Here is a 20,197-nt window from a genome sequence, read left to right as displayed (position 1 = left end):
TGAGGCTCAATGTCCTCATCTATTAAATGGGAATAATGACCCATGCTCCTTTCCTCATATTGCCATTGGGAGAATGCAGTGAGATGATGTGTAATGAGATGGAATAAATATCATCTTTATATGAAGGTGATTCACATAAAAGGAAATCTATAAATGTGAGAGGCAGAGTTATTTCTGGCACTCAGATATGCTGTCATAATTAGCATGATATCTTAATTTTTTTTGAAGTCATGTCTGACTCTTCATGACTCCGTTTTGGTCTTTTCTTGGCAAAGATTCTGGAGTGGTTTGCCATTTCCTTTTCCAGCTCATTTTACAGATGAAGAACTAAGGCAGATGGGGTTAAGTGACTTTCCCAGGGTCACACAGCTAGTAAGTGTCTGAGACCAGATTTGAGCTCAGGTCTTCTGACTCCATGCATGTTGCTTTATCCACTGTACCACCTTGGTATTTTACTTAGCTGTATGGACTATAAAAATTCTTCAATTTTATTTTTAGCTAACACAGGCTTCTTTACCCTGCACTACACCCTCTCCAAGTCATTTTGAACTCTCCTCTTCTCCCTCATGAGAACCCTAATATCCCTTAGAGCCCAAACCAGATAGTGTCTCACAAAAAGAAGCCCCAACACCCAAATATCAGAAAGGTATCCAGACTAGAAATATTTTTAGTTTCCCACCTTCCTGAAATAGATAGATTGGCAGCACTAGCCCATGTCACTTGACAGTGTTGACTCATCTCTAGTCTAGTATGTTGGTTTTAAAAATAGTTTTCCTTTCAACTTTTTCTGGGTTCTTAGTTCCTTTTGCAGTCGGTTTGGTACTCCCTGTGTTACTCACTTTCTTTTATCCAGAATATCAGTCCCAGAACCAAGTAGTCACAGCTGTTTGCTATAATCTATACCAGTTCTGAGGCTTTTCCTTTCTTTTTTTGGTGACCTCTCTGATAGTACTAACACCTCTTGCTGCCCCTTAGTTTCACAGGAACCCTACTCTTTTCCTTCCTCTGTGTGGCTTCAGGCCACATCCTATTTGGGGGTATGGGTATCCCACATCAGATAGTTCAGAAAAGTCCTGATCTTAAATGAGCAAATCTGCTTTGCAATTTAGATAACTAGTACAAGGGAGCAGTGGTTTCATGCCAAAAGGAGGCTGTGAGTATGAAGTGTGAGTCAAGGCCAAGGCACGTTTCTTGCCAGCAGCCAAAAGAGCTGATACCTGCTGATCACTAAGTAGACAGCATACTTCACTGGTACCTCCAGCTGGAAGGTGGTCTTGTTGGACTTAGGTGTGTTATTTTCACTGGAGGAAAAGAGAAAGTAGGTCATTTCAGTCTAACTGATGTTCCCTTTTGCACATATTCCCCTATGCCTGGAATGTTTTTATTCTTCATACCTTTTGTAGCCTCACCCCCTAGTGTCACCTCCCATAAGAATCATTTTCTGATTTCTTCAGTTCCAAATTGTTTTGTGTTTACTTATCTTCATACATGTTATTTTACCCCCAATAGAATGTAAATTCCTTGAAGGAAGGGACTATTAAAGAAAACCAACCACATTTGTGTCACTGGCACCTAGCACAGTGCCTGATACCTAGTATGAGCTTAATAAATGCTTGTTAAATTGAATGGAAACATCTGGGGAGGGACTTCAGAGGAGGAGTGGTTTGGAGGTAAGGATGAATTGGGAGGGAGGAAGTTCCATGCCTCTTGGGCTTACCTGCTCACTTCAGTTTTCATGAGCATCTTGTCTCCAAGGGTGGCAGTAGGAGAGACATCAAATGTTGCTACAAAAGTGACCTAAGGGAGGAAGGAACAGGAAATCCCTAAAAATATGAATTCTTCACATCCCCTGCTTCTTTTGAATCCTCGCTACGTGCCTAGCACACTAAGCACATAGCAAGTGCTAATTTCAGACTCACTGAACTGAAATGGAGTAACAATTAAATCTGGTTATACCATTATGTAGTGGGCATGTTCCCAGAGATAATTCTTTTTCTCTCACCTCTCCCCAACAGTTTTCAGAATGAAGTGAATTGCCCTAGACTTGGGTTCTTATTGACTCACTGGCTTTTGTTTCATGGAACATTTCAGTGAATGTTACTGACTTGATGTTACTGTCAATAAAGTTACATGAGGACCCATCAGAAGGAGAATCAAAAAGGTCAGAGAAAAAAGAGGTTCTCCTAAGGGAAAAGACACCAGACTCTTCAGAGGGGCCCTCCAAAGGAGTTGGTAGAAAGGAGAGAAATACATATACAGACATGCAGGGCTGTACATGGGACCACAGAGAAGCTAATATTTCAATTTGACCTCTATAGGCAATTTTGTGCATTTAACGTCTGGCACTAGATGGTAATTTGGAAGGAGACAAAATAGAGATGCTCAATCTCAGCCCTGAAGAGAGGTTCACAAAACTAAAACATGAAAATTGGCAAAGCAGGGCATTTGTTCTGAGGAACAATTCAGCCTAGCCCATCCTTGATCCTGTGGGTCAAGTGGGCTATAGGTCCAGAGGGAAGGTGGCAACCATCAGAGGAAAGTGTTGCTAGAAGCATTCAAAAAATGAGAAAAGAGTGCTCATGAATGTAAAGCAGGATACCAGTATTAGTTCATTTTGTATTTTTGTGTGTGTTTGGGATCAAATAAAACCTATCCTGCATCTGATGTCCTGAGTCAAATCCTGCTGTTCTTGGATGAGGTCAAAGTGAACTAGAGAGATTATTATTGAGAGATACCACCAAGGTAAACTTTGTTTTTGGTTCTAGGGATCAAACTTGTGTTATAATTACAATACAAAGCTTTATGTGATGAAAACATTTCCCAATTCCAGCTGACAGCTCATTGATTTCAAGTAACATCCTAGAAAACATAATCCCCTAGTACACACAAATGTATGGTTACTACAGAGGCACACACAGCTTTATGTGATGAGTCTGTTATAAAATCACATTTCAATTACTATAGTTCTATTTTTAAGGTAATAGGGGAGTTTTCCATTTAAGAGAAACTGAGGGGGAAGAATTCCTTTTTGATATGAAGAATTGCCCCTAATTTTTTAAGCGTGGATTTTCTGTAGATTGGATAAATGTTAAACATTAATTATTATTAAATTGGAACATATGAGTAGAGTTCTATATCACACACACACAAAATAAAGATGAGAAAGAAGCAGCAGTACAGAGAGGACTGTGAAGTAAGAGGAAGAGAAGAAAATAAGGAAGGAGAAAAGAGGGACAAAAAGGAAGAGAGAGAGAAATGGAAAACTAGAAAACTAGGAGATATTAACCTTAGCTCCTTCCTGAAAGATAGGATGATTAATGCTGCAGCCAATACCACTCAGGGCCTTGTTCTCTGGCTCTTGTACCTCACATGCAAGATGAACAGATTGCCGAGGATGCCAGTTCTGGTGGGTTGTAATAGATAAAAAAGAGACAATTGGAAAATAATGCAGAGAGACAAGGTAACTTGGGGGAGGAAAGAGACACTATCATGCTATTATGATGTTTACCTGGATCGCTGACACTCGTCGATAGAACAGTCCTGGGGAATATAAGAAGGTAACCATGGTCCTGTAAGAGTCTTCTCCCTGATTGGTCACTGTCACTGTCACATTCAACTCCAGATCACTCCCAACCACCAGGGTCTGTAGGCTATAGGGGAAAAGGTTGGGATTCGGGGTCGTGATTAAATTTGGGGTTTTCTTTCTGAATTAGAACATGGAAATAAGGGTCAGGGGCTGTGAGAATATATAGCTTCCTTGCTGTTCCTTGTACATGGCACTCTATATCCCTATTCCAGGCATTTTCATTTGTTCTCCCAGTTGCCTAGAACTTCCTCTCTCCTCATCTCTGCCTCTGGCTTCCTTTAAGTCTCAGCTAAAATTTTATCTTCTGTAAGAAGCTTTTCCTGATCTCCCTCAAATATTAGTGCTGTCCCCTGAGATTATCTCCAATTTATTATGTGTATATCTGGCTTATACATAGTTGGTTGCATATTTTCTCCTCCCATTAGATTGTGAACAATAGATGCTTAATAAATGCATCTTGCCTTGCCTTGATCTGACATAGGGAATTTAGAATTTCCCAATAAGCGCTGAAGTATGGTTGTAGAAAAAACCAGACTTGCAGGTAGTTATTGGCATTTTGGTTCCTGGAGGAGTGATTTCAGAGCTGGAATGTCTGATTTCTGCATGTAAGTCAAGACCCCAGAAGGATGATCAAGTAAGCAGTCATAAGAGAGGCTACCTCTTCATAACCCTTCATAGAAATATCAATAGAAATGCCTTAAAGAAGCAAAACTGTCTGAAATCCTTATAAGAAAATTGAAGACCATTAAAAATAATGATAGCATGGAAAAACACTCAGGCAAAATGGAAAAAGAGTACTATAAAATAAAGAATCAGGGGCCAAAATATTAGAACAAAGATACACGGAAATGATGTCAATAGTTGTATGAGAAACAAAACTATAAACCCCTCAAGACAAAAATGTCAGTGTGCTACAAACTCCAGTTGCCAGGATCTTGTAACATATGGCATAGGCAAATGTAAGAGAACACAGAGATATATCCAAGAATGCAGTTCTTTCTGCTGTCTTGGCTCTCCCTCCTGTCACAGTCACCTCAGCTGTGAGAGAACCAGTGTAGAAACTCTGATTTAGATGTTTGGACGAGAATACTTTATATAGACTGGCTTCGGGCATCCTCTGAGAGTGAGACAGATGCCCTTTTCAAGGTTCCTGGCAACAGTTGCTGCCTTCCTGACTTATAGACCAATTGTCCTGCCCCCTTCATTGTAGAACACAATAAAATTGATAATAGATACATTGAAGGAATTAAAGGAAAAAGACAAATCAGGAAAAAAATTGATAAAAATAAAGGGGAAACTGGGTGCACCTATATACATACATACATATATATATATATAATAAGGTATATTAGGATAAGATGATGATATGATAACAACAGTAAATAAGGACTAGTATTTATCTCATATTTTAAGGTTTGTAAAACACAGTTTAGAGATTAGTGACAAAAATAGGAAATAAAACTTAAGAATCTGTAGCAGAATAAATTAAAAGACAATGGTAGCAGGCACAGTTGGAATGAAAGAAGAACTGGAAAAGGGTTGAAAAAGGAATGGAGATTAAAGTGAAGGGATTGAAGGACAGATAGAATAGTTCACTTACCCAGAGAAATTGAAGGTAATGCCAAGGTCATCCTCACAGAGGCCATCTGTTCCACAGTTCTTCTCAAAGGGCAACTGCAAGGAAAATGCCTTCCTAATCTCTTCATGTCCAACATCTGAATCTTGATCTCTGATTTTTTTTTTACTAACTCCTCCAGAACCTAAAAATTCTGGCTACATCAATGAACAAGGATTTATTGAATACTTACTCTATGGTCTACACTGGGGAATATTCAAAGGAAAACTTGGACAAGCAGAACTGGAATTAGGAATTCTGGTGTCTGGGACAAGTTCAGAAGGTTTTAATCCCAGGAAGAAGGTGCAGGGTGGTGGAGGGGGCAGGCAATGAGGTTAGAAGAAGAGGGGACTTATTGTACCCATGATGCAATAGCTCTGAGAGACTCTAAAGAGGAAGATAACTGTGTGTGTGTGTTGATTGCAAAAAGTCCCCAAAGTGGGTGTACTGAGGAGTTGCACCAAGCAATCTCTTGCTGTATGCCTCCTCTCCCCTCTCCATTGGCATTGGGAAGAGGAGAAGAAGATGGGGGATGGGAAATATGGCAATGGAATGGCAGAGAGGCAGAACTTTCATGGCAGATGGTCTGCAGAAGACTATGACGTTCTAAGCCAGCGAGCCATGGAGGAAGAACCAGGACAACAGGGCATGAAGGAACATGCACTGCTGGATGTTGGCAGACTGGTACGAAGTCCCATCAGTCTATCCCTAATTATAATTTTGATGACAAAATCTTACGATTGGAAGAAAAGACTGGCAGATACTGAAAAAAAATAGAGAACTGATACTAAATAGTTTGGTACTTATTTTATGTGAAACAGGATTTCAGAGGAGGAAGAAATCAATATAGTCTGGAGTTGTTGGGGAAAAGCTTCAGAAAGTAGCAAGACCTTGAAGAACGGGAGGATTTAGAAACCCAGAAAGGCTAGGAAGGGCATATCAGGAGAGAAGCACAAAATGGTACACTGAGGACATTGAGACTGACACATCAATCAATTTAGAGAATAGCAGGAAGTGAGTTTGGGTGTGTAGGGTGGAGAACAGATCCTGGAAGACCTTAAATAACAGGCAGAGGAATTTTGGGCTGATGCAGTAGACAGGCAAAAATGAACCATTGTAGATGCTTGAGTGGGAGAATAGCATATATTAAAGACTCACGTGGGAGGTAAAGAGGTCCTGGGACCCCACATCTAGAACAGGTCTGAGGTTCCCAGATGACGGGATGTGCTGTCCTACCAGAGAGAAGTTGAGGCGCAGACTGATGGGGGTCACTGAGTCCTCCACACAGTACTGAGAAAGAATGAACATCAGTGAATTGAGGTCCATTGGCCCTCAGTCTATCGATCTCTCCTTTGCCCCCATTCTCTTTTCAGACTGAAGCATGGTCTCCATTTCATTTTTTCTTATGCACATGAGGCCATCACCTCTGCTTTTCCAAGCCTTGGGTGCCAGGCATTCTGCCCTTTTTTCCCTTTGCCTAGTCTCCATCTTTTACTACCTTTACCCACCCTCCAACCAGAGTGCAAGTTTTGCTTCTCAAATGTGTTTTTCTCAGTCAACACTTCCCTTTCCTTCCCAAATGCAGACATTCTACTCTAGACTCACTGGTAGCAGCAGTTTCACATTCTCACAGTGATTCCCCAGTCCCAGAGTTTTAATTCGATTTAGTGTCCAGTTCTTTGTCTCATCAAATACTGCACGAGGACTCCGGCGTCCCATGTCCAGAGCAAGGTCATAAGCCACAGAGCTTTGGACATCACCTGGAAGTAAAATCAGGAAGTAGAGCTAATTGAGCTTGGAACTCCCCAGTCTCGAGAAGGATTGCTAGGTCTGTTGGTAGAAGACTCACCCAGCTGGTCTGGAATACTTTTGTAAATAGTAAGGCAGATAATAGCAGACCCTGCTTCCTGGTTGGTGGTCTCCCATCTCCAACACTCAAATACAGATCTTGCCACCTCTGGAGGTGTGAATGTTATGAACACTTCAACTCTCAGGACTGGACATGTCCTGTGGTATATAAAATAGGGACTGAGAACAGAATATATGGGTTCCGGAAACAAAGTAATATGTTCAGAAGCAATATTTTGGTGATGGGGAGACAGAAGGGGAGGGGTAGAGGTTCTTCTCACCTGAGCAGCAGCACCTGCCCCTTGGCTCCCACAGTCACATCCACAAGTCCATCCTGGGTGAGATCTTGTCCCCCACTCAGTGACTGCCCAAAATATTGGAGTGTGGGGGAAAGGAGGGAGCCACTGATTCTCTGGGAGTGGAATTGAAATAAGATCAGAGATCATGCGAAGTTCAGTGGCCCTCTATAATCTGGCTCCGACTTACCTTTCTTTTTTTTTTTTTAAAGCAATTGGGGTTAAGTAACTTGCTCAAGGTTACATGGCCAGGTGTTTCTGGGTGGGTGCTAAGTGTCTGAGCCCAGATTCAATCCCCGGGTCATCCCGACCCTGGGGCCGGTGCTCTTACTCACTCGCTGTGTTACTTGGCTGCGCCTCCGACTTACCTTTCAGACTCATTTCGTATCCATCCCCCTTTTCCCATTACAACTAAACCAGACTATTAGCAATTCCTTTAACTTGATATGTCACTTCTGCTTCTGCACATGTGCATAGGTGCTCTCCCATGCCTTCATTTCTGCTTCTCAGGATTATTTTTTTTCCTTCTAAGTTTAGCTTAGATGCCATCCCCTCCAGGGAGCCTTCCTTAATTCCTGCAGGTAAAAGTGGCTTCTTCTTTACCAAATTTGTTTGGATCATGTAATACACTTATCTGTGTCCATGTAATATTCTTAGTCATAGAACATAAACTCCCTGAGGGAAGGAACTATATAATTTTCAATATACTCCCAGCACCTAGCACAGTTCCTTCAACATAATAGGGATTTAATAATTGTTTAGTGAACTGAATTATGTACATTCAGATAGAAAGAGTGTTGATTTTTCCCCAGTAGAATATAAGCTCCTTGAAGGTAGGATCTGCTTAGTTTTTTTCCTAAACTCTGTTTCCTAGCACCTCATATAGTTCATAATATATAATGCATGGTATATTTCACTAAGTATACATAGTAGGCACATAAAACATGTTTGTTGAATCAAACTGAATTAATGATATCTCTAATCAAATGCCCAGAGTTTTGGCCTATTCTGCTGGACATTTTTGCCAATGACTTGGATGAAGGCATAGATGAAGGTGACTAGCTGGTCTCAAAAGTACCTCCCAATTCTGAGATGACATATGTCTAAGAATCATGCCTTACCTGACTATAAGACGGGTTAATACCAGGTCCAGGTACACCATGAAACAAATAGATGGCTCCCTGGTTTTCTTCCTCTCCAGGTGCCCCCACCACTACATCTGTCATTTTGTCCCCATTCGTGTCCCCTGCTACAGCCAGTGCTGCCCCAAAACGGCCAAAGGGATACCCTTGCTGCCCACGGAGAACAACTTCACAGGTCCATTTGGCCCTCTGGAAAATGAAGATTATGATAAGTAACCTTCAAACCATGTACTTGAGATACTCATTCCCACCCAAGAATCAGGCTTATTATCCCCCATCAACTGACTTACCAGCTGAGGTATGGGACAAATGGACACCTGGCCTCCTCGGTTTTGTTCATAGTAATAGGGGGCTCCAATGAGGATCAGGTCAGTGCTGTTATCTCTGTTCACATCAATGGGACATATGGTTGCCCCAAAATAGGATCCTACCTGAGATGACAGATTCTGAGGTCATATTGCACTCTCTCTTCCAAAGAAAAGAGCCACTATGATCCTTCTATTTCTCCAGATTCAAGAGCCCTTTTCCTTGGAGCTTCAAAGTCCACTTATTTCTGAGAAACACACACACACACACACAGACTCACACACACCCTCCATCTCTGGCTCTTCCTCTCTCTCATGCTTCCTCTCTGTCTCTCTCTTTCTCCTCCCTCTGCTCATTCCTCATAATTCCATGCTCTTAGTTCTTTACCTGTGTCCCTTTGACTTCAGCCTCCTGCTCCCAGATGCCACTAACATTGGTGAAGGCTACAACCTTTCCTGTGTGCTGGTATCTAGGGGCCCCCAGGACAAGTCTCTGAACTCCATTCCAAATGGCTACCATAGCAGAGTAACCTAAAGAAACAAAGCCCCTGTGGATCCCTACAGTTTCCTTATGCATTGTATTCTGTTCTCCTGATGGGATGAGGAGGGGGCATCCAGGAAGCAGTTCTCTTCCCAGACACAAGAGCTTTCTCTTCCCTCCCTACATTTCCCTTTCTCTCTCTCTTTTTTTCTTACCCAGATAAGCATCATTCATGTCCTCTTTGGAAGTCTTGATGAAGACAGGGCCTTGATTTGAGGAATATAAAAAGACACCTCCAGACCAGTCGAAACTCCCTACAGCTCCTAGGACTGGTCCCATCTGAGACCAGAAAACATGTTAGATCTAGAAGTGTTGAGATAATGGAAATACCCCATTCCCAAAATAAGCACCTGTCATAGCCATGGGTTTTAAAAAAAATCTCCCCTTTATCTGCTTGTAATCCTCCCCTCCCTTTCCCATCTTCACATGGGTGGGGGGATTCACTTACAGATGTAAGGGCAGCACTGAAGCCTGCCTGAGACATCTCATACTGGAAAGAGATGCTGCCTCCAGACTGAGTACCTGTGGGGATATGATACACCTGATTCTGGGAGGCCCTGGAAACTTTAAAGGTTGAAAATGAGTAGGGAGGACAAGCTTTGAGACTAAGAGTTGGTATTTCATTCTTAGGATCAAATGTTGTTAATATTATTTCCAACTTCTCACCAGAGGAGACCAGGTAATGACAAGAAATCTGGTAAGGCTAGGAGATTGGCACTGGAGCAATCAATCGATCAATAAACACTTATTAGGTACCAATTAAGTGCCAGACACAGTATTAGGTTTTGAGGATACAAAGACAGAAATCAGACAATCTCTGCTATCGAGTAACTTATACAAAATTAATACAGGGCAGTTTTTTGGGGAGGAGTCACTGGCTCATGGAGAGCTCAGAAAAGTTCTCTTGTAGGTTATAGAAACTGAGTTGAAATTTGAAGGAAACTAGGGATTCTAAGAGGCAGAAATGAGGAGGGAGTGCATTCCAGGTATGGGGAAAAGCATAGAAATGGGAGTTGTCATATATGAGGAACATCAAGAAGGCCATTTTCTCTGGACCATAGAATGCAGGAAGGGGATACACTTGGAAAGGCAGGTTGGAGGGATGTGGAAAAGTTTTAAGTGCCAAAAAGGAAATGTAATTTGGAGTCAGAAGTGGGATCAGGATAACTTTAATCTATTGTACCAGTGAGCCACAGTTGCAACCTACCCTCGATAGCAAAGATCTTCTCTTGAAGCTGCTCCTGGATGTTCTTTAGAGCACTGAAGTTATTCACCCGGAAAACATGTTCATTTGCAGGTTTTGATGCAATTATGTTCAGTTCCTCCCGGGCACTGACATACTCAAAAGCATCTCCCACCTGCAATCAGCAAACTGTGGCAGAGTCTGATGGGGATAGACTCTCACAGCTGAAGGATGGGTTCCCTTAGAAAGGATTGCTGTCTGCCAGGAAGGGGCAGAGATAGCAATCACAGGGCCCAAAGGTAGGGGGAAGATGTGCCTTTCTCTAAAACTGAAATGAGTATCCTGCTTTGGGGAAAAGTAATAGGTGGGGCTGGGAATAGGGCCCTTACCCCAATTGCGTATCGGATGACTCCTGCCTGGTCTGCCTGAGGAATGACATCTTCATATTGTAGTTTATCTTTGTATTTCTCTCCATCGGTGATTATAATGAGGATCTTAGTGGCATTCTTCCGAGCTCCATTCCAGCTTTGAAATAATTCAGTTCTACACAAGGAAAAAAAAGGGATAAACCCTCTTGGAGATTTTTTTTCCTACTGAACAAAGATAGGACTTTTGTTCAAATCTAGCCTCAGACACTAACTGTGTGATCCTGAACAAGTTACTTAACTTCTGTTTGCCTCCATTTTCTCATTTGTAAAATGGAGATAATAGCAACTACCTCCCAGAGTTGTTGTGAAGATCAATGAAATAATAATTGTAAAGCCCTTAGTATAGTGCCTGGCACATAGTCAACATATAAATGGTATTTATTATTATTAAATGGCTACTGGATTATATTACTGAGAGAATAACTGTCACTACTCTGCCTGAGATCTATGCTCAAAGCTGTCTTAGTTGTGGGGATTAGTTATGGTTCAGCTCCTCCTGAATCACGGGAATGTAAAGTACTCCAAGGTAAGGATTAATTTCTACGAAGACTTGCAAGAACACGGCAGTTCAAGTTGCATCACTTGGCACCTTCACTCTTTCTTAGTCCCACTCTTTCCTAGCAGGTCCTAGGGGTCTTCTACTGGGAGGATGATGAGGCAGATAGGAGAAAACTGACTTTGAGTTTAGGGAGAGAGTGAAGCAGTCAGTGGGTCACTGAGATGCAAGTGGTCTTAGCGAAAAGAATATGTAAGAAGGAGGGAACTCACACTACTTTTCTGATGGCGGTGGCAGTGTAGGTCAAGCCCTTCAGCTGCAAAATTGGATCCACTAGCCTTCCCCAGTTGGTGCTCTTTTGGAAATCCGTAAAAGTAAAATGTGTTTTAAGTAGGTTTGAATACTGCATCAACGAAAACTGGAAAAACCAAGAGGAGGTGGTTGGAAAAGTGGCGGTGGCCGCCACTGCTCTCCAATCCCAACCCAGAAAGTCATTCATCCACCCTCCATCCAACCAACCAAAATCTCCATTCCCATAGAAAACGAAACTTAGCTGCTATGCCACCTGTGAGCTACAGATAGTGAAAACCAGACCTTCCCCTCCCAGCCCTCACTTGTGTGTTGGTTTCTTTGGACTGGTCAATTACAGCTCTGACAAAGCTCTTCATTTGCTGAAAGTCATGGGACTCAATGCTGGCAGAGCCATCAATCAAAAAGACAATGTCATTTTCTTGCTTTGGGCACTCTGTGAGTATGAAAAGAGAGAGACATAAGGCTCACAAATTGATCAGTGAAGTCTCCTGATACAAATTTTTCTTTCCAAATAGAATCATAGTGGTCTTTGAGTTGGAAGGCACCTTAGAGGTAATATAGACCAACCTCCCACCCCATGCAGGAATGTCTTTCTTACCTTTGCATACACCTACTGCTTGAACTCTTCAAATCATCAGTAGCTCCCTAGAGAAGGGACTTTTCAACACTGGCCAGAGCAGAACCTTTGCCCTTGAGGATCAATACTCATAGTCCAGTAGAAAGAGTTCCCACTTGTTTCCCTAGTCCCTGCTTCCTCATACTATACTAGAGTTCCCCCATCGTGACATCAGAATATTAGAATTCCCTTCCACTCACTTCAATGAAGAGTATGGGTCTAGTCTTTGGCACAGGACTCTATGAGCCTTTGTCAGGATTCCCAGAGTTAGGTTTGATGAGTCCTAGGGTAGCCAGATACATAAGACAGGTTTGTGCTATATTTGAACTCCTTGTGACCCAAGGCTCTCTACCAAAACACCTAGGTGCCTCATATTTGAATATAGAAGGCATAGATGGTTTACGCTTTGCATATATACAGTGACTATAGAGCTCCAATTTTCCACAATGGTCTCAGTTTCAAGAAAAGGTGTTTGTAATACGATACTACAGAAAGAATATCTTTGGTTAGAAGATAACGTCCCAATTTTTGGTTTTGGAAAAATGTGATCATCATGTATGGGAATATGGTCACCCTTACTCTGACTTACCCTGTAGGGCTGCTGGAATTATCTTACATTGCTGCACCTCTGAATCCAGCACAAAACAGAAACCCTTCATGTATATATTCTCCCCGCAGGTTTGGTGTACTGTAGGTCCACAGGCCTGGGGAGAAGAGGGATTTGAGGGGAAGGGCCTGACCCCCTGGTATCAAGGTATTCCACCTGAGTTCTAGGAAGAAAGCTTTCCCAGGCCTAATTAATCCTAGTGTCTTCCCTCTGAGATTAACTCCAGTTTGTCCTATTCATACTTGTTTATACATAGCTCTTGGCATGTTTCTCCCTCATTAGACTGTGAGTTCTTTGAGAGGAGGGGCTTTCTTTTTTTTGTGTTCCCAGTCCTTAGCACAGTACTTGACATGTAGTAGGCACTTAATAAATGCTTGTTGACTTGACTTGATTCTTTTCCCATTTCCCAACTTTTTCCACACCCAGATATTGTATCTTTTGATCCCCCACCCCTCCCATCTTACAGAACCCTGGATGTCCTGTGACCCCGGTGAACATACCAGTAGGTGAGAGGAGTCTGTGTCAGCAGTCAGAGAGAGCCCCAGTGACATGTTCATTGCCTCTTGGGGAACTGGGGAGACACAGACATGCATGATGGTCAGATGTGCACAGTCACACACATAAATAGGGTACAGGGAACTAAGTGGAGGAGGAACTTCATTTTAAGGAGTGTTGTTAACACCTCTTCCACAAGTGAGGGCAGCATAAGAAGTATCCAGCCCTGGGTCTTAGGATTCACTGGACTGGTCCATTTTGTGGGGAATTTAGTTTCTTCTCAGAACCTATCTAAGGACTTTGTTCCTAGCTCCAGGACTTTAATTTTCATCACATTCTTGTTCTTTCCTGAGCACTAAATTTCCATTTCAATCCGAACTGCTCATGTTCCAAGTCCCAAACCAACTTAACTTGCTGGGTGCAGAGATCTGCTGCATGTAATCAATCAACTAACACAAATTTCTTAAGTATCCACTACCTGTTAGACTTGGTCGAAGTGCTGGGCATGCAAAGACCGAAATGAAACAGTCCTTGCTGTAATGGAACTGAAATACACATTTTGTTGTTGTTGTTTAGTCCTTTCAGTGTATCTGACTCTTTGTCACCCCATTTGGGGTTTTCTTGGCAGATACTGGAGTGGTTTGTCATTTCCTTCTCCAGCTCATTTTGCAGATGAGGAAACTGAGGCAACGAGGGTTAAATGACTTGCCCAGGGTCACAGACCTAGTAAGTGTCCCAGACCAGATTTGAACTTAGGAAGATGAGTTTTCCTGACTCCAGGTCCTGTCCTTTATCTACTTTGGCCACCTAGCTGCCCAAATGAGAGTACACATATAAATATAAATACAAATATACATGTATATAAAAATATAATTTGGGGGAAGGTAGATCAGGAAAGGGTTTTGAAATATAGAAGATGGTTTTTAAATTGAATTTTGAAGGAAATCAGGAATTCTAAGAGGCAGAAGTAAGGAAATGTATTCCAGACATAGGGGCATAGCCTGTGTGCAAAAACACAGACATAGGAGAACAAGCACCATGTTTGATAAACAGCCAAAGGGTCAGTTTGACTGGACTGAAAAATGTTTGAAGGGGAGTAATGTATAATAAGCCTGAAAAAGGTAGGTCAGGGTCAAGTTGTGAGGGCCTTGAATGACAAGTAGAGGAGTCTGCATTTGATCCTAGAGGTGGTAGGGAACTCCTCTAGTTTATGGAGCAAGGAAATGACAGGATCAGATCTGTGCTTTAGGGAAATCACTTTGGCAACTGAGCAGGATTAGAGTGGGAGGGACCTGTGGTAGGGAGACCAAGGAGGAGCCCACTGCACTGGAATACTCTGAATTGAGAGGTGATGGTGGATTGGCACAGAGTGGTGGACATGTGAGGAGAGTTTGGGGACAAGATGCCATAGATGTTGGGAAGACATAATTGTCCAGATTTGACCCCTGACTGAATGAGTGGAGTGACAGGAAGTGAAGACAAGAGGATGATCCTGAGGTTTTGCGTCTGGGGGACTGGAGGACCAGTGGTACCCTCAAAGAAATAGGGAAGTTCAGAAGAGGGTGGATATCTCTCTCTCCTCTCCTACTACCATCATTATAACTTAGGGCTGCCTAACTTTGGAATTCTCTCCCTTTCTATCACCTACTGCCATATTCTCCAGACCACATGAGCACATTTTTTAGGATTTTTTTTTTAACAAGGGCAAAGAAAATATACAGATTCAGAAATAACTAACTAGGGGGAGGTAATTAGAAGCATATGTAAAAGAAAACAAAATAGTTCTAGTCCCCTTGGTACTTAATTTTGAAGCTCTTCTTTCTAATTATTCTTTAGGGCTGATGTTGGTCTATGATCCATTCTAAGCCTTGAATACTGAACTCCTTCAAATACATGAACAGCCCCATGTTAATTTAGGATTTGCTCAAGTAAGAACTCTGGATTGAACTCATTGGACTGTTTTACTATCCTGGGCTCACTCTCAGCCAATCAGAAAGCTTCCTGATTGCATTGTAGCCTTTTGGCTGCTTATATCCACACTCTTACTTAATAGCTCTTTTATTTGCTTTCTAACCACCTAGGATAAGACAAGAACATACAAACAGATAGAGAGGACAATATTCTCAGAGCTTCAAAAATAAAAGAAATTCACCCAGACACACAGGTAACCCCCCAAAAGCAAAAAACCATCACTTAGTAATCTGGAAGAGGAAACCAAGAATGGGATATTGATGGGGCAGGAAGCCATCAGACATCAGATAACAATGGAAAAGGTGAGAATTGAAAACAAGGGTGACTGGTACTCACTCTGTAAGGGGATGGGCAGGCAAGTTCTAGTACCATATTTACACTCATAGAGTCTCCCTGTTTGGTTGGCAGAAACCCTCACCAAGGGAGCTCCCACTACAAACCTGGGGACGTAGAATATTGGCATGTAATCAGAGGTTGAAAGGGAAAAGAAAAGATATCCACAGAGGACAAAATGATTACAATATTAACACTCATGCAGGAAGATAAAAAGGGCGTTATTAAAGGTCATGGCTTTTTCTTAGCAAAGGTCAGTGTAAGAATTGAGTCCCTTCCCCCCAAACAGGGAAGTAGGTTGGCACAGTTCTTCCTTTTCCCCCATGCATTATTATTTTAGTTACTGGGAGAGCTGCCAATGGGGGTAAAGCATGACCTTCAGGTCCAACATGTGACCCATTCCCTGCCCCTCCCCACTTACTCTCACAACCAGCCCCGCAGAATACCACACATAGGGCTGTCCTGGAGTGATGGCTGGGCATTTGAGAATAGCTTCACATTCTCAACAAAGGATATTCTTGAGGTATTGCTGGTGAAAGGAGCAAAATGATGCTCCTCTCTTCTTACCCAACTCCCAGGTCTGCTCATGGGCACTTGAGCCCAGAAAGCCAGGAAGGGAAAAGGCTTTCACAAGTGCAGTATCCAGCAATACTTACCGAGATTCTTTAAACTGGACAACACTCTGCCCAAAACCAGCTACATCTTTCTGGAAGATAATGGGATGTTTGATGTCCAGGTTGAATCCATGACAAGAGGCCAGGGCTGGGAATATACATACATACATGTATATATGCATATAATGATTAATAGTGGGATCATACATCTACAACTGGAAGGGACCTCAAAGACCATCTAGTCCAACTCTCTTACTTAACAGATGAGGATACTAGGTCCAGAGAGGTAAGTGACTTTCCTGACTCACTGGGAGTCAATATCAGAGGTGGGATGGGAACACAGTTCCTATGATTCCAATATGACAGCTAGGTGGTGCAGTGGCTAGAGTGCTGGGTCTGGAGTCAAGAAGACTCGTCTTCCTGGGTTCAAATCTGACCTCAGACACTTACTAGCTCTGTGACCCTGGGTAAGTCACTTAACTCTGTTTGCTTCAGTTTCTTTAGTTATAAAATGACCTAGAGAAGGAAAACGGCAAACTATTTCTATATCTTTGCCAAGAAAACTCCCAATAGGGTCATGAAGAATTAGACATGACTGAAAATGACTGAACAACAACCACCTGTGACTCCAGAGCTACTATTCCTTCTATTAAAGGTGCCATCACCTCCTGATCCCTTAATTTTCCCTTAAAACTTTTTATTTCTCCCCAGAAAATAAATTTTCTTTTTCTATTCCAGGATCTCATTTTTTTTCTACCAACTTTGCATCCAGCACCCTGGAACCATCTATCTGCTTCAGATCCCTGTCTACTTAATTTTTCTAAGGGAAATAATTCAGTTTTTCTTCTTTCCTTCAATCTTCCCTTTAAGAAAAAAAACAACTCTGGGGCCAAAGGGGAGACAAAGGGTAGGTTACTGGTAGTAGCTAAAATCATGTAATCACAGAATTTTTGAGTTGGGTAGGACCTCAGCCACCAGCTAGGCCACTGCATACCTAAAATAAGATTACCCCCAAAATGGTCATTTGCTCTCTGAAGACTTCCAATGAGGAGGAACCTATTATCCATTTCACTGTTTTACATCTCTGTTGGAGAAATTTTCCTTTTTTTTCTTTATATTTCTTTAAAATACCACCACCCAACTAAATGTAAAAAGAATTTTTAAGATTAATTTAAAAAATTTTAAGTTCCAAATTCTCTCCTTCTTTTCTCTCCCTCTCTCCCTCCTTTATTGAGAAGGCAAGAAACTTGATATAGTCCATACATATGCATTCAATGCAAAACATATTTCCATATTTGTCAAGTTGTAAAAAAAAACAGATCAAAAAAAGAAAAATTAAAGATAAAAAAAAGTATTCTTCAATCTGCTTCCAGATTCCATCAGTTCTCTCTCTGGAGGTAGATAGCATTTTTCATCATAAATCCTTCAGATTTATCTTAGATCATTTTATTGATGAGAATAGTTAAGTCATTAACAGTTGATCATCATATAATGTAACTTATTGTGTATAATGTTCTACTAGTTCTGTTTTGCATCAGTTCATGTAAGTTTTATCAGGTTTTTCTCTGAGCGTCCTGCAGCACAATATCATTCCATTGCAATCATATACTACAACTTGTTTAGCCATTCCCCAAGTGATGGGTATCTACTTTAATTTTCAATTTTTGTCACCACAAAAAGAGCTGCTATAAATATATTTGTATACATAGTTCCTTTTCCTTTTTTTCTTTTTAAAATCTTTTTGAGATACAGACCTAGTAGTGGTATTGCTTGGTGAAAGGGCATGTGCAGTTTTATAGCCCTTTGGGTATGTACCAGATTGATCTCCAGAGTGGTTGAATCAGTTTAGAACTCCACCAACACTGCATTAGGGTCTCAATTTTCCCATATCCCCTAAATATTTGTCATTTTGTTTTTCTATCATATTAGTCAATCTGATAAGTGTGAAGTACCTCAGAGTTATTTTAATTTGCATTTCTTTATTTAATAGTGATTTAGGTCATTTTTTTCATGTGATTAGAGATAACTTTGATTACTTCATCTGAAAACTACTTGCTCATATCCTTTGACCATTTTATCAATTGGGAAATGACTCTTATTTTTATAATTTGACTCAGTTCTATACATATATTTGAGAAATGAGGACTTTATCAGAGAAATTTTCTGTAAAATTTCTTTACAATTATAATTCCTATGAATTTTCCTCCATCCAATTTCCCTTGCTGTTAATCCTACTTTCTCTTTCTCCTTTTACCGTGTCCATTCTCAAGTGTTTTGCTTCTGTCTACAGCCTCCCTTGATCTGCCCTCCTTTCTACCATCTACCCCTACCCCTTCTTTTATTGACTTGTGCTCCTATTTTTCTATAGAATAAGATAGATTTCTATACCCAGCTGAGTGTATATGTTATTCCCTATTTAAGCCAGTTCTAATGAGAATAAGGTTTAAGTGCTTCTCCTCATTTTTCCCTATTTCTCCCTCCACTGTAAAAACCTTTTTGTGTCTCTTTTATGGGAGATAATTCATCCCATTCCTCTTTCTTACCTGTTAATTTTATTTTTTAGATGTCATCCCATTATATCTGACTCACATACATGCCCTCTGTCTATGTAGACTCCTTCTAACTGCCCTAATAAGTAGAAAGTTCTTAGGAGTTACAAGTATCATCTTCCCATGAAGGAATGTAAACCTTATTGAATCCCTTATAATTTCTTTCCTGTTTACCTTTTTATGCTTCTCTTCAGTCGTGTATTTGAAATTCCAATTTTCTATTCAGCTCTGGTCTTTTCATCAGGAATGCTTGAAAGTCCTCTATTTAATTAAATGTCTTTTTCCCCATGGAGTAGTAGACAGTTTTTCTGGGTAGGTGATTCTTTGTTGTAATTCTAGCTCCTTTCTCCTCTGGAGTATCACATTCTAAGCCATCCAAACCTTTCTTGTAGAAGCTGTTAAATCTTGTGTTATCCTGACTGTTGACCCAATGATATTGAATTTCTTTCTTTCTAGTTAATTGCTAAATTTTCTCCTTGACTTGGGAGCTCTGGAATTTGGTAAAAATATTCCTGGGAGTTTTATTTTAGGATCTCTTTCAGGAGCCAATTGGTGGATTATTTCAATTTTTGTTTTACTCTCTGGTTCTAGGACATCAAGGTAATTTTCCTTAATAATTTTTTGAAAGAGGGTGTCGAGGCTTTTTTTTTATCATGGCTTTCAAGTAGTTCAATAATTCTTAAGTTATCTCTCCTTGATCTTTTTTCTAGGTCAATTGGTTTTCCAATGATGTACTTCATATTTTCTTCTTTTTTTCTTCTTTTCATTTGATTTGATTTTTTCTTGATGTCTCATGGAGTCATTAGGTTTTACTTACCCAATTCTAATAGAATTACCCAATTCTAAGAAATTGTTTTATCCAGTGACCTTTTGTACTCCATTTTTGACTTGACTAATTCTATTTTGATGAGGAAACTGAAGCAAACAAGGTAAGTGACTTGCTCAGGGTCATACAGCTATGAAGTGCCTAAGGCAAGATTTGAACTCAAGAAGAGCAATCACCCTGACTCTAGACTCAGCATCCTATCCACTGCACTGCCTGATGGATGTATGTGTATCTTTGTGTGTATGCATATGTGTATATATACACATATACGTATGTGTATATATACATGTGCATATATACATATACACATATATGCAACTATGATTGACCACTACTTTCTTAGAAATTAATCTTCCTGAGGTGGCCAGGTAGCACAGTGAGTAAGAGCATTGGCTCCAGAGTCGGGATGACCTGGGATCGAATCCGGGCTCAGA

At 41.0% G+C, this 20,197-nt stretch overlaps 1 protein-coding gene across 1 annotated transcript; it reads right to left on the bottom strand.

Moving 5' to 3' along the window:
• Nucleotides 1–1,217: 1,217 nt before the first annotated feature.
• LOC138167996 (integrin alpha-D-like) lies at nt 1,218–16,558 on the bottom strand (the record flags this gene model as incomplete). The annotated part of the gene is made up of 22 exons (XM_069096969.1): nt 16,431–16,558; nt 15,778–15,881; nt 13,476–13,546; nt 12,958–13,072; nt 12,055–12,185; nt 11,713–11,858; nt 10,906–11,059; nt 10,541–10,691; nt 9,782–9,855; nt 9,489–9,612; nt 9,181–9,323; nt 8,778–8,918; nt 8,467–8,676; nt 7,331–7,461; nt 7,051–7,208; nt 6,807–6,961; nt 6,360–6,491; nt 5,187–5,260; nt 3,509–3,650; nt 3,287–3,403; nt 1,718–1,797; nt 1,218–1,301 (listed from the first exon to the last, which is right to left on the bottom strand). Coding segments are annotated over exons 1-22 (2,765 nt in total), but the record flags the coding sequence as incomplete, so codon positions are not given.
• Between the last annotated feature and the right edge of the window lie 3,639 nt (nt 16,559–20,197).

Source organism: Petaurus breviceps, unplaced genomic scaffold, assembly GCF_028583685.1.
Source record: "Petaurus breviceps papuanus isolate PSGF00001 unplaced genomic scaffold, PetGlider_PUasm1.0 347921, whole genome shotgun sequence".
Taxonomy (NCBI): domain Eukaryota; kingdom Metazoa; phylum Chordata; class Mammalia; order Diprotodontia; family Petauridae; genus Petaurus; species Petaurus breviceps.
This window is presented reverse-complemented; position numbering and strand designations above follow the sequence as displayed.